At 38.8% G+C, this 15,116-nt stretch overlaps 1 protein-coding gene across 1 annotated transcript in view; it reads left to right on the top strand.

The window, feature by feature from the left end:
- The window catches only part of MAPK1 (mitogen-activated protein kinase 1), a 33,796-nt gene that overhangs the window by 11,461 nt on the left and 7,219 nt on the right, over positions 1-15,116 (top strand). The window contains exons 5-8 of the mRNA XM_019539393.1: positions 489-603; positions 2,008-2,139; positions 8,862-8,971; positions 11,097-11,224. Coding sequence (XP_019394938.1) covers positions 489-603; positions 2,008-2,139; positions 8,862-8,971; positions 11,097-11,213 — 474 coding nt within the window. The 3' untranslated portion in view covers positions 11,214-11,224. The remainder of the gene's footprint in view (positions 1-488; positions 604-2,007; positions 2,140-8,861; positions 8,972-11,096; positions 11,225-15,116) is intronic.

The following is a 15,116-nucleotide window of genomic DNA, read 5'->3' as shown; positions in this document are numbered from 1 at the left end:
AAAAAAAAAAAAAAAAATCCCATAATGTATTTGATTATATACCTATCTTTCATAAGTAGCTGACTAATTGAAAATTTGGCCCACAGTAGACCTGGGGGGTTTTTTTCCTACAAACTTGGTAAGACTTTCATGAAAATGGGCCCTAAAATTAGACAGCTTGCAAAAAGGTGTTTGCAGTTATTCATCTGAGCTAGCAGCATTTAAAATTAAAGACGGGAGAATGCCTGTGGAACAATAAACACTGCATAAATTTTTCTTCCTTCATAGTAAAGCAGCATTTCGAAAATGTGATGCTTGATGAGTGTGTCTTGATGTGCACGTAAGATAGAACAGTTTGAATGTGCCTTGTTCTTGCTTTGGGTTATCCTAGTGCCCTATCTTTCCAGCACTTGCGTAGCTGAATATACAAGACCTGTTATTGCATTAGTTATACAATGGAATACATTTTTTAATGCGGGTAATTGTTTTATTTTGTCATTCCCCCCCAGGGTTATACCAAGTCTATTGATATCTGGTCTGTAGGTTGTATTCTGGCAGAGATGCTCTCTAACAGACCCATCTTCCCGGGAAAACACTACCTTGACCAGTTGAACCATATCCTTGGTAAGCTTCTATAAAATATAATTTTGATATGCTATATTTTATTGTTTTATTGCATACCACAGAGACCCCCCCCAGATAAGTCACATGCCTTGTTTTGAAAAGGCAGAATGCAGAAGAAAAGATTTTTCTTAGTCCTAGCTGAATCCTGACTATAAGAGATTTTGACTGCACGGCTGAATTCTAACTTTTTCTGCTAAACCAAAGTTACAGTTTTAATTCTCTCTTACAGCCCCAGTTGAATTGGCAGCAGATTTTGGCTACTCAACTCTAGATTTCACTCCAATCCTCCCTCTCTGGGGCCAGGAAAAAGAATTGGAACACCACCAACCATTGCAGCTTCCCCAAGCTTCTATTTTAGTGTAGAATCAGCTTTCTGACTTAAGACAGCACCCTGACTTTGGAGGGCTAATTGTTTTTGAGGGGGTGGGGGAAAGGGGAAAAGGTGTATATGTTTATGCAAGTAAATATAGCTTATGAATGAAGGAAAAAATATTTCCATGGTTGTTTCTGTCATTGGGAACTTCGTACCCACTACACGCACAGTACCAGTCTTAGCCACCCTTTTATCTTCTTTTCCTATGGTTACCACCTATGGTACTTTCTTTCACGCTATGCTATATATCTTTCTGAACTAATCAGTGAGACGACTTCTTCCTTCTAAATAGTTCTACCATGATGTTGATAAGAAATCTTCGGCTTCATTTGAGGCAGCTGAGGACAGCTTATGCTTATTTTTAGAACAAGGTCCTTCTAACTGCTTTGGAGCTATGAAGTTCTGAAAATAACCAGCCTATGTAAACTTATACTTTTTTACTGATATCCTTGTCTCTTCTTTTCTTTTTCTATTGTTTGCTGCTTGTGTAGATGAAACAATGAGACTTCTAGCCTAACAATAAATGTGACAGTGTCCAGAAGGCCCCAAAACTTCATACAATAAGGACACTCTACCAGATAAGCAGTCCAAGGCCCTTTTTCACAATTAAGTAATTTTACCTGAGGGAGGTAGATGGGGTCTCTCATTTAGTTGTGGTACTTTATGGGATTCTGAAGGGGGTGAGATTTTTTTTAAATCAAATGTGGGTCATCAGAGATTTTGCAATAACTGTTGCTGGGTACTTTCTTCAAAACAGATTAGAAGTCTTTGATATTAAATAGTCTGTATGTGGTTGCGGTGGAACTTGGTCAGCAGTTTTTGTCAAAGCTCTTTATATCAAATTACTTTTTATAAGGCTTTCCTAAAAAAATAAACTAGTTCATTTTTATTAAATTAAAAGCCAGAACCCTTTAATGTCCTAAGTTATGTTTGTTTGTTTTAGTACTTTGCATCTTATCTCAGGTATGCAGTGTGGCTGTTTTGTCCTTCACACTGAAATAAAGGTCTGTTTTTCTTCTGTCTTTCCTTAGGCATACTCGGATCCCCTTCTCAAGAAGACTTGAATTGTATTATCAATTTAAAGGCCAGAAACTACTTGCTTTCTCTTCCGCACAAGAATAAGGTACCATGGAACAGGCTGTTTCCAAATGCTGACCCCAAAGGTACATTTTTATTATAATGTTATGTTACCCTTGTACGAAATCTGTAAGGATAAAAATGGCACAAAGCAAGTAAGAGCGGGACTTTCAGGTTATGTATAAACAGTTACTATTAAAGATAATGGGAACTAGGCATCCAGATCCCCTTTAAACCAGCTTGAAAGATTTCATCTTAAAACTGTAGGTCAGTGTGACACAGTTGCTCTTAATTGTGCCTCCTTTTAAAATCATGGGTTGACACATTGTTTCCCTGTGTCCTGCCCCAGCTAGGCAACCTCTACCCGCCCCCATACTTACTGACAGGATGCTGCTCTCCAAGCTGCCGGGCTGCATATCTGCTGTCAGATCAGTATCTGCTGATATGACTAGTTAATTGGCCATTGGTATCGGCCAAAAAAATCTTTATTGGTGCACCTCTAGCTCTCACAGGAAGGTTTACAAGACTAGCAAAAAACACCTCCTCCTCCATTCCCCGCCCCCCCCCACCCAAACAACTTTCAAACTAAATGAGATCATTTGACTCTTTCTGAGTATGATCAAATAATGGGCTAACATGCAGAAGCATAATTCTGTAAGAAGAATGAGCCCTGTGCATCTTATTTTAATCAGAGATGATAGTGAGACTGACTAGGCTTTTATAGAAGTGGATTAAATCACTGCTGTTTGGCCGAGCAATGTGAGAATTCCTATCTCTGGGCTGCTGGCAACTTAATGAACTGTGGTGATGTTGATTCAGTTAACCTGTAGGAGAATGAACGGTTTGCAGTGACCTTTCATAACATCCTCAAATGTAAATCCTTAGAGTAGCACTGATAGTAGGTTTTTTGTTTTTTTTTTAATGAGTTATTTGTTACAGTAAAAAGCAAAGAGCAGTATTACATATAGCTTGCAGTGTTTAGGAAAGTGTATGTGACACGACTTTATTCAATTTTATATAAGATTTGATATCAATCAGAAAATGTTTTTTCTTCCTGATGTAAAATTATAGCAATTTCAGTTTAGAACTATATAGTTAATCAAATGAGAATCTTATTCTTTCTCCTTCTTCCTGAGGTCAAGAGCAGAGAAGAAATGGAGCAAAAACAGTGATAACTCCAGCTCTTTGGCCTCTTCAATAATAAACTAATTCCAATATGTTTCGTATTAGAGAGGTGTATCTATTGTAATAGGAGCAGCTGAAAATAACCAAGCATAGGTCAAAGGCTCCATCGCACCTTATTTCCCAATTAGTATGATATGCTAAGTTTTCTCTGCAATGTTCGTGGCTAATAGCCGACAGATTTCTAACTTAGCCAGTGTGGACAGATGTATTTTTACATATTTATTAGCATGCTGATTATGCTAATAGCGTACTTGAGAACTCAGGGATACAGCTAGATCTAGTTACATGATATTTGCACAATCCAGTAAAACGAGCAGTTGAGACTAAGTCTCTATGGACCAGTGACTTGGGAGAGAAGCTTTTCAGAAAAGCAACATATGCCTGTTTGAGATCTTTCTCCTCCTCAAAGCAAATCAATAGTTCATCAGAGTAATTGGCTCCAAAATTTTTTCTGAAACACTAATGCATTAAATTTAATGTACGAGAATCTACTCTGTTGAATAGACAGAACATCATTCTTGGGCATATTCTTGCTTAAAGTTACTTTTGCATTTTCCAAGGGTCCTAAGCATCAGTATGAACAAAAAGGAATAAATCTTTCCATGCCACAATGCTTTTTTCCTGACTGGCTACTGTAGCCACAGATTTATATACAGTTTTCACTCTGAAATATTTAGTGAGAGAAACTGTAACACTGAATGCCAGCGTTGTACACAAAGGAGTCCATCTAGGAAGATGCACTCACCCTAAAGAGTGAAGCAAGTGCAAGAATGTTAACAGTAGAAATTGGGATGGAGTTACCTAGTAGTAGGGCTGAGTTATCATGATTTCAGACCTATCTGACTACTTCAAGGGTTTGGTATGTCAAATAGATGCACTAAGCCACGGCCTAATAAAAAACCGGAGAAAATGCCTCTAAAAGGTAAACTTAACAGAGGAGATTTGGTAGAAAGGATGATAATTCAGAAGTCAGTGAGCTCTGAATGATACCTTGTAAAGGGTAATGGTCATTGTAGGACAGAATTAAAGATAAATTTCTCTCAGGATCATCTCCTATCAGCAAGATAGAGATTTACTTTAAATGAGGGAACTCGGGACAGAGGAAGATCTGGTCATAGCCTCCTAGCCATGTTTCCATCAGGCATATAAGTCACAAAAAGGAGAGGAGGTGATGTTTTCTTTCTGGTCAGCAAGTAATCTGTGCACAGCTAAAAAGTGTTATTTTGTGTACCAGTGAACTTGTTGATCACATCTGTCACAGAAGCGACCAGCTTCCTATTCTGACCTTTTTTTTTTTTTTTAAGCATAGCTATTTGATTCTAAAAGCAATAATGGAAACACCAGAATATTAGCAGTTAATTGTTGTTCCTTATAACCTCGAGGACAAGGTAGGAATCAAACATTGTAGCATGCTTCTGGATATGGCTTGGGTTTGGTATAGATTTGTCGAACACAAATTGCCAAGCCCTCCAGGTCTCAGTATTACAGTTTATTTGGAACAATGTTAGCAGTCTGAAATCTGTTACCTCGCTCTTCAGCTCTGAACACAGTAATTAGATGCTGCAGGAAAGAGCCTCTTCTGAAGCACCTCTGTCAAGCTAAATAGCTAAAATGGCCATTGTGCAGTAGCTAATTGAAACTGCTTTCCCCATAGAACTTGAGCCTTGTTACACAATCTGATGCATCTCCTATTCTAACTCAGAAGGTGTTATATAGTCCTTTTAATGTTTGCTGACAAGGTATCACAGTTGAATATTCCTAACAGTGGTTCAGTGCTTCTGCATTTTCATGAGCACACTTAGTACTGTGGGGTACTGGGGAAATTGCAGAAGTGTGAAAGGGTTTTTTTGTTTGTTTTTAACTTCAGTATTCTAGTATGAATCTTGGACTGGAAGAGGCTGTCTGGGCTATTGAGTACAGGAGTGGGCAGGTGGTGAGGGCAATGGGCACCGGGGGGTAGTAGGGAACACAGGTGGGGAGAAGGAGGGTGGTGAGGCCACCTGCCTCCCCCCACTTGTTGTTTGCTTTTGCTGCTGCAGCAATGGTAGTGTTGGGGGAAGGGAGAGAATGAATATAAGATGACCCTCCAGTGATTAGATTCTACGTGGAAAAATCACTAATATAAAGTTTTCCATGTATAAAATCTTATTATTGAGAGTTTATCTTGAATCAAAGTAATGTTAGATTCAGGTAAATGTGGTATGTTTTCCAAGCAGTATGCTTAACTTAGCAGACTGTTTTGTAAAATTCCTGAAAAGGTTTTGACTCCTTACTGGTTTTAGGTAGAGGATTGTTGAACAATTATGAGAAGAAAATTTACATGGACATTTTGCATTGAAAATAAAATTAAACTGTTTTGGCTACCTGAAAAGCATTCTGGGCCTGTTACCAATGATCTTCAGAAACTTATTAACCACGTACTTATGTCTGTCTCAAATACAGTAGTGAAAAGGTTCTAAGGTTACTGCTGGAATTTAGTTTTAACAACTTTTTAAAGCTTGTGTAGGGAGAGGATCCACTTGTAGTCAACTGTTGATCCTCTGGATCCGGGGTTTTCAACCTTTTTTTAATACATGTACCCCTGGCAGCCAAGGGGGGAAGGAGTTGTGGTGGGTGGCTGGACATGCAGGGGACATGTGGCCAAATGCAGAGCAGCGGTGTGGAGTGGTGGACGGTGGTGGCAAGTGCCACCGTGTGCGAGCCTGACTGGCCGGGTGGTGCCTGTGCAGCCTGCAGAGGGGCGCCACTGCCCTTGCCTTGCCCTGGCCCTGCTCCTGGGAGGCAGCAGTGCAGGATGGTGGGTGGCAACGCTCTGTCCCCGCCTGCCTGTGCATATCCCTGGCTGACAACCCCTGCTCTGGATCATGGTGTATACGTGCGGTTTAGTCAGATGCCTGATGAATTTGTAGGTATCTAGCCCAATTTGAGAGCTACACAGTTCGTTACAAGTTTCGCAGATCCATATATTGCCTGAGTTGGAGTCGAAGTTTACAGCATGCTGTTTCCTTCTGTTTCACTCTGCTTCCATCCTCAGGATCAAAGCTGCTGCACGTTAAGCTGCACCCAGTGCCACATGTTCCCACTAGATTGGACAGGATTCTGTGTGCTCCTCCCAGCTTTCTCAGTTGATGTTGAATGATTTCATATCTCTTCCATAGACTGGGTTACCCTGCTTTCTAGAGTTATCTTGAATCTTGCGATACAAAATCTTCTTGGGGATACAGTCTCCTCCCGTTCTCCTGACACACATGATCCATTGCAACTTCCTTCTCTTGATAGTATAGTGGTTTCTAAGTGTTTCAGCCCTGCATGCTCCAGTAGCTCTGTGTTTTGGTATTCTGTCTTGTGTCTTTATTTTCAGGATCTTATGCAGGCATTTCGTGTGGAAGCTGTTCAGTCTCTTGATGTGCCTAGCATATGTAGTCCATGTTTATGAACCATAAAGCAGGAATAATAGCACCTAAGTCTTGTAGATCTGCATCTTCACCTTAGCTCAGGGATTTTCAACCTTTCTGGGTCTGTATACCTCTGGTGGCCAGTCAAGGAAGGAGGAGTCCCCCGGCAGTTGATCAGCGAGTGTGCTGGTGGCACAGCGGCAGTGGAAGTGGTGGTGGCAGTGCCTGCTGAGGCCATCCCAAGTACCTCCAAGGGTACGTGTACCCCTGGTTGAAAACGCCTGCCTTAGCTGATAGCTTGCTGTTATTCCATGCACATTTCTGCAATAACCTGAAATTCTTAGCTGCTTTTCTGATTTTGTTCAGTCTGAAGGTTCAGATTCCTTCAGACCCCAAGTAGCAAAGCTGTCAACGACACCAAGAGGTTTATCCTCCAAAGTCGCATCAAGTATTGGTTCTTTCACCCCTTGATATGTGATCACAATCTTAAGGCTAGTTGCCACCCCAGAGCTCTTGCATGACTCACAAAATGTGTCCAAGACATTTTGCAGAGAATATTCACTGAGACTAACCAAGACCACCTCATCCACAAACAGGAAGTCTCTTGGTACCATTTCTTTCACCTTGGTTTTTTCTCTCTAAACTGTGCGATGTTAAACAAGCCTCCATCTAGTCTGGTTAGAAGATAAATGCCTTCACTGGTTTCCTTGAGTGCATGAAGCAGCAGGAATAAAAGTAGATGTTAAAAAGCACAGGGGCTAAGATGAACCCGTTTCATCCAGTTGCTGACATCAGAGGCATCTGATTCTTCGCTTTCATACGCTGCAGTTGCCTTCATACCTTGACAACCCAGTTTCTTCAGAACAGTAAGACAGCCCTGGCTATTGACTATATTGAAGGTATTTGTTTTTTCTCTACACTTCTCTTGCAGTTCCAGGATAGATTCTTTCATTTAGTCCTAGAGATTGCAGCCTAGGAAGCATGATGCAAGTGACAACTTTTCTGACCATGTTCAACAGGGAGATAACTTTATAGTTGTCACAGTCACTTCTCTCTATTTTGTTTTTGTATAATTGTGCAAACCAAGCATCTTTGAAATCTTCTGGTACCACTTCCTCTTTCAAGAGAGCAATATAACTTCATGAAGCTTTCAGAGTGATTTGCCATCAGTGCATTTTGTAGATTTCAGCAGGCAAGCAGCTGTTGTCAGATGCCTTTTTCCCCAGGAATTGATTTAGTGGCTCTTTAGAAATTTTCTAATATAGGCTTGTTGTTCAAATCTGCCATAACTTCTAACTGTGGTAATCCTTTGAGTTCTTCGCGTTTGATTTGAGTCGCGCTGGAGTATAGAATTTCATAGTGTTCAGTCCTGTGCTGGAGTCTGTTTATCAGTAATGACATTTCTGTTTAACTCTTTCAGCAAAACTGTTTGTTTTCTTTTTGACTGGACCAATTGCTCATTTGATGCCTTTGTACGTTCCACAGCTATTGTCTGCATCACTAAAGGATCCGCTAACATGTTCAGAATTACTAGACTTACTATGTCATGGTAGACCCTTATAGTTAAGATTCAGTTTTTATCCCTTTGCATATCTCCATTATTGTTGTCCTCTAACCACAATTTTACTTTCCCTGAAGTCCCAGAATACCTAAATTTTGTGGAGTGTAATAGGACCCTTGTTCTATCCTGGTAGGAAACATTTGGGTGGGAAATGCAAACAATTCTGTATTAAATATAATTGATAGCTTTATAAACAAATACCTTCTTTTAGTACTGGTTTATGATGCTAGACATCAGTAGTTCTCAATCTTTTTTGTACCAGGGCCCATTTGTAAACATTGGCCAGTCCAGACCATTTATTCATGACTCTTTCATATATTCTTGTGACTCACTTTTTGGATTGTGACCCATGTGTTGAGAAACACTGCACTAGATATCACACAACTTCCTGCTGATATGAAGAGGAGGTTAACAATCAGAAAATAAGAATTTTGAGAAGACAGTGAGGGTAATGACATAAAAATAGAAAAGCTTTGCTAAATTGGTTCTTCAGTTCTTCCTCCTCCTATGTGTTATCTGCAAAGATTTAAGAATAGCACTTATCAAAACTAATACTTATAGCAAAGGACAGTTATTGTTTGTATTGTACCAATTATTTTTACCTTTAATGTGATGAAACATGAACTATATATTGACTTTTTTTTTTTTAACAACTTTATTTTCTTAGCACTTGATTTGCTGGATAGAATGTTAACCTTTAATCCTCATAAGAGGATTGAAGTGGAGCAAGCTTTGGCCCATCCCTACCTGGAACAGTATTACGATCCAAGTGATGAGGTAAAGGATTTTTTTTTAAATGTAAATATTGCAGAGGATAGTATAAAATCCTTAAGGAAAAGGAAGTCTTCTAAGGAAATGTTTGTATAGTTCTTTCTGAATTGGAAAACCTGAGCTGTAAATTATGAATTTTACCCTGCTAATTGGTTAAAACCTCTGTATCAGTGTGTGTATGTGGTGCATGTATACGTTTGTATTTGCATATATGTAATGTTTATGTGTAAATATGTACTATATGGTACATACGACACAGTTTTAAAGAACTGAGCAGATATAAATATTTCAGGTTCTTTAAAACTGTTCCTTCTAGGCATCTAAGTATGGGAGAAGGAGTTTAACTTTGGGAGTGCAAGTTTAAAAGACATGTTTAAAAGTCCTTAAATAATATATTTCACTAGTAAAGCATCAGATAGTAAAGGACTAACTAAACTGGGTAGCCAAACCTATTGTAATAAACCAAGTTATTCCTCAGCTAAACACTTGTATTATGCGGGTGTTTGAATACAACTGTAGGAACAGTGGGCCTGAATAGACAGCTAAATACTCTGATGTTATGATTTAATAAGATGCATGCAAGTTGAAGTTAAATTTTCCCCTTCTAGAAAGCATCTGTACTTTCTATCTAAACAGCAGTTTTTAAAAGCAGCAAAAGGATTATTAAACTTTTTTATAATTACTTTATTAGTCTTTTATGACTGCGTTACTGGATAGTCATAAGGGTGCCACGCTTAGTATATTTTTATATCTTGCTGTTTATGGAAGCAAAGCTTGCTAGTAGTCGCTGGAATGTGGTATTGTTAATTTTTTATTATGAAAAATCTACAGTAAAAGCTCTGTTATCCAGTATCCCCCAGGAATGGGGGATGCCGGTTAATGAAATACGCACTGTTTGGTGCACTGTGCCAGGGAATGGGTGGGGGAGGCCGCGCAAGCTGCTTTGCCCTGGGCCGTGGGCCAAAAAAATGGCAAAGAAAAACTCAGCTTGCAGCAACGAGACGAGAAGTCTCCCAGAAGTGGTACTTCCAGTTTCGCTTTTGCTGCATCACTTGGATCCTGGTAGATAGTTTTCCAGCTAATAAAGTGCCCATTAACTTTTTACTGCACCTTTTACTGTATTTAACTTCTCTTCTGAGTTTGAAATGTACATTTGCCAATGTTCAAAAAGTTTGAATAAGTTTACTTAACTCTTTACAAATCTTGTTTTGTTTAAATGATCAGTTTTCAATTACTTTTGTTCTATATATTTTTTTTAGCTGTGCTTATAACATTCTGTAGGTACATTACAAAAACATTGGGCATACAGATATGGGGAAAGCCTTTTTTAAGGCTTAACTTTACTCTGAGCTCCATTCTGTAAGGTGCCTGGCAGATGTTGCATTTATTGCATGATTAAAACAGGGCTCCTGTTAAGATTTAGAATTGGAAAATTAAGGTTGGAAGGGATCTCGGGAGACTATTTAGTTCAACCCCCTGTTCCTAACTATATCATCCCAGCCAAGGCTTTGTCTAGCCAGCTCTTAAAAACGTCCAAGGATGAAGAGTCCACAGCTCTTCTTGGATACCTGTTTCAGTGCTTTATTTACTGTCCTTTAGAGAGGTTAGATTTTGGGGAAAAAAACTGACTTCCCTTGATGCAACTTGAGACCATTTCTCCTTGTTCTGTCATCTGCCACCACTGAGAACAGTGCCTTTAATCTCAGTCTTGGCATAAGACTATTCTGGTAACATTTTGATCAAATTTATTCAGTTTTGTTGAAGAAGGGGAAAATAGAAGTCAAACTTAAGATTATAATGGACAGTTACCTTAATTTATAACATGTAGATAAGTATTTCTCTGCAACATTTTTTGAGGTATTTGCTTTATGAGCCTTGACTCTACCTGAATATTTTAACATGATCTAAGTTGGAGAAGCTATTCAAGGAGCTGTTTAAAATTTGCCAGAAAAGATTATGAACTCGAAAAAAGATAAAGGGACAACCCATTGTGCTGGCCACTTCAAACTTTGTCCTTTTGGCGAACAACACACATAACTATCAGTCAGGTTCTCATTCACAAAATACGTAAAGCCTAGAAAAATATGACTTAACATTTAAAAATTACTAACTTCTCCTTCATCTTATTAAGCCTGTAGCTGAAGCACCCTTCAAGTTTGACATGGAGTTGGATGACTTGCCGAAAGAGAAGCTGAAAGAACTGATTTTTGAGGAAACTGCTAGATTCCAGCCAGGATATCGATCTTAAATTGTGCATAGGTACATAAAGCCATGATCATAATGAATCGTGTTCCTTTTTTTTAAAATGAGTTAAAAAAAAAAATACTTTAACATAACTTTCATTTATGCAAAAATATAGTTTGTCATTTTATTTAGTATAGTTAAGTAATCCTTTTAAACATGGATTATGCTTTCTGAGTGCTGAATTGACCTTGCTCATAATTTCTTAGAGAAATGGATTTAACTTTTCTCTGTAGTGTTTAAATTGCCCATAAAATTCCAAGCAGTTCTTAATGTGCTTTTTTTATTTAATTTACAGATTACATCTAAAGAGTGACAGTAAAATTTAATAGGTACTTGCCAAAAGCTGTGGAAACAGCTTGGTATCAGAATATCTCTTAAATTGACTGAGATCATATGAATTTATTAGAAAGCCCTTTTTATTTTAAAATAAATCACATTGCAAGAGAAGAACACAGTTAAGAGAGAAAATCCGTCAGTGTAAAACAACTGCTTCTAATAGTAGCCATTTAAGTTATTTTGAGTGTTTCCAAAATAGGTACTTGAGTGCCTAATCATGCATTAAAATGTTTTCATATTTTAGTTTTGTTTTAATGACTTTTACACCATCTTCATTTAGAGTAATGAGTTTCAAATACTCCTGTACGTATATTCATCTGAAAAAAAAACAACCCATAAAACTGAAACTTGCAGAAATAATCTAAAATCATGTGGAACTTCTTTAAATGTTTTGTCCACACCTGTCTCCATATTTCATAACTTGCACATAATCCTTATTATCTACAATAATCTTCCGTTGATGTAGTTCATACCATTTTTTAGGTACTCTGACATTTGGAAATATCAGCAAGCTTCCTCAGAGTTATTCAAATAGCATTTCATACTAATAGTTTAAAAGCAGAGAAGGGGCAGTTAGCTATGTTAGACTGAAGTCAGGGTAAAGATTCATCATATAGACCAACTGAATTGGAGATGCATAAGTTTTTGTGAGCAAGAGATGTATAAGCTCAGCTCTTGTTCATGGAAGCTTATACATCTCTGACTCAGTTGATTGGGTGCATCTCTATCCTTCCTTTTGCCTGGTAGGTTAAAACAGGGGTCTGCAAGATGTTGGCCAGGGCCTGGATCCTAGCCTACAGAGGAGTAGCTTCAGCAATAGGGGGCTTTGGCTGCAGGCATTCTTACCATATTGTCATATGAATGCACCTCTGACTGTGGGGGATGTAATTCCAACTCGCAGGCAAAAAAGGGTTACTAGTCCTTAGTTTAAAGCAGGCTTGTCCAACATACGGCCTACAGGCCACCATGCAGCCCTCTAAGCTGTTTTCTGAGGCCCGAGGTGCTGCGATGGGAAACGAAAGTTAACCCTGTACTTTTGTTTCGAGGGGGGTGATGTGATACCGCTTCCTGTGGGGTCTTTGAATATGGCTCACATGCCCACTGGGTGATTAAAAAGTTCATGATCCGGCCCCACACTCAAAAAGGTTGGACACCCCTGGTTTAAAGTATTGCTAAATAGTTCACTGAGTGAGGGTTTAGTTCCTTTTTATAGGAAAAGAAGTGACAGAAAAATTTACCCTGCATCACACATTTGAAGATGTTCCAGACAGTTGGGTTTTTTTTTGCGGTCTGTTTAATTTAGCTTATCTCAGTATGGTTTTCCAGCTGTCCATTACAACTGGTATCCTTTCTGGCAGTCTCAGCAAAACAACCTATTTACTGAGCCTACACACCAGGGGACAGCAGTGTTTTTGGGCAGAGTGCCAAAAACACCCTCAACCTCAACTCATAGGATGTTGGTGTGCCAGGGCAGACAGTGGGGGAGCCATGAGTTGCCCAATTCTTGTTACAGCAGCAAGGCCCAACCCCTTCCCTGCCATCCACCCCTGCCATCCACTATTCATATCTCAAGAGAGTCTCTACAGGTTGAGGTTAAGTAAGTTAGCACAAGAGTGCATGGAAACTTTATTGGTCTGCCACAACCAGTGCTCTATCTGCACTGAAAATAGGATTTCAATTTCCAGGGTGGTGATCCAGTTCATGAACGCTAAATTCACAACAACAACAAAAATTAAGTCAGTGAAGAGACTTGTGGAAATATAGACTGTTATGGTCAAACCAAGGTAACTTCCTCCACAGTCACCAGCTTGAATATTCAGTTACGTGATATGAAATTTACAGCAGTTAATATTGAAATCTGTTCTTTTAACGTTGACTTGTTTTCACTGTATTTACATGGTTAGCATCTAAATTTTTAACAGTAGACTGAACAGGATGCAGCTCCTACCATGAAAACCAGGTATCAACACCAGGAAAATTTTAGATTTATGGTACCAAGATGGTGTCATACTCCCATTTCTGTTACTAGCTGTCAGAGAAGGAGTCTGTAACTCGCAATACATATCTGTGCTTCTATAGAAAGAATTGAATTAAAATATTTTCTCATAGGGAAACAAATTAAAAAATCAAAAACTTTATCTTGCTGAGGTTTGCAGCCAACTTGTTGGCTTTACACTTTGCATAAACAAAATGGCTAGTTTCTGAATGCTGTCTATGCGAAGTGCACTGAAATATAACAGTATTGAGACAAAATGGGAAATCCAGACAGTGGAATGATGTTAATTAAGCAGCTCGGAGGAAAATTGTAAAACGAGCACCAGTGTCAGCTGCTGAGGTCTCTAGCTGTGAGGAAACATCTGGTGGAAGACACCGCTAGTAGACCATCTCAAACTTGGGGAAAGAGGAGGAATGGTAGTGTTGTCAGAAGGAATACCTGTTTGGTGGACAGCAGTTTAATAATTCCTTAAACTTGGAAGAAATTGTTATTGCTCAAAACTAGCTACCTGAGAGAGTAGATCATTGAAAACTTGTCTTCACTATTAAACCTTATTATATTTGAACATAGTAGCAAAGAGTGCAGTTGGCTGACATAAAGCTGTTTTTAATTAGCTTAGTCTGATACACCTGGGGTAGTCAGTTGTACTAAGAATAATCAACTGGTCAACCTCTCACAATTATTTGAATATTATATTTTGAATGTGAAGGCCAGTCCTCAGTAATTGAATTAAACTGCATAGTAATACTCTGTTCCCTTGGATATTTTTTTGAAGTTGTCTCCTTCAGAGGAGCAAGGGTACTTCCAGCTAGATGTAGTTTCCCACTTTTAAGTTCATTCCCAGTCTTAACATGAAATTGCTTGTTTTGTAGTACATGTTGGAGCCAGCAAAGGCAGGTGGTTCACTTTTTGCTTCCTTTTCAATAAGTCTGCTGAAAAGTGATAACAGTGGTTCAATATAATTTTGTGAATCTAGTGCTGTTGTTATCTGTGTAGCTTTGATTTGAGTCTCAAGTTTCTCTCCTTGAGATTCAAAACTTCTGGCCTGAATCTGGACCCTAATGTTGACATGCTGAGTGAAAGTAGCTGAAATTCTTATATCCCCAAGAAAATTAACTTCAGAGTATTTAGTTATTCAAAAGCAAAGCTGCTTCCTGTGTAGTGGCAGAGTCAGCTGATGACATCTCTGTATGTGACATTTTTGAGGAAGGTTATATGCAGAGGATCATCCAGCAAGTGCTAAGACAATCCACCAAGGCAATAACTAGTGGAACAGATTACATGGACATGTAGTTTGGTTGTGCAGTGTCCCCAGCTTACTAGAATCACATCTGCCAGAGCACTTTTAATTCTAATAAGTGGTGGCAAAGTAAAAAGCCCTTGCAGACACTCACTGCACATGCTCTGTAGGTGTATTGTACATCAGTCTAGCTATACAGCAGTGCCAGACTGGTGTAGGCTTGATTCTTAATTGCCAGAGGGTAAGGAAGGTTGTATTTATAATGTATTTTCAGATTCTTATGTTAATAAGTGGCTGATTCTATTAAGCAAGATGAGAAGCAGAAAATACTTGTA

Source organism: Crocodylus porosus, unplaced genomic scaffold (assembly GCF_001723895.1).
Source record: "Crocodylus porosus isolate Cpor-Errol unplaced genomic scaffold, CroPor_comp1, whole genome shotgun sequence".
Classification (NCBI taxonomy): domain Eukaryota; kingdom Metazoa; phylum Chordata; order Crocodylia; family Crocodylidae; genus Crocodylus; species Crocodylus porosus.
Note: the sequence above shows the minus strand (reverse complement) of the source record. Positions and strands in the feature narration are given on the sequence as shown.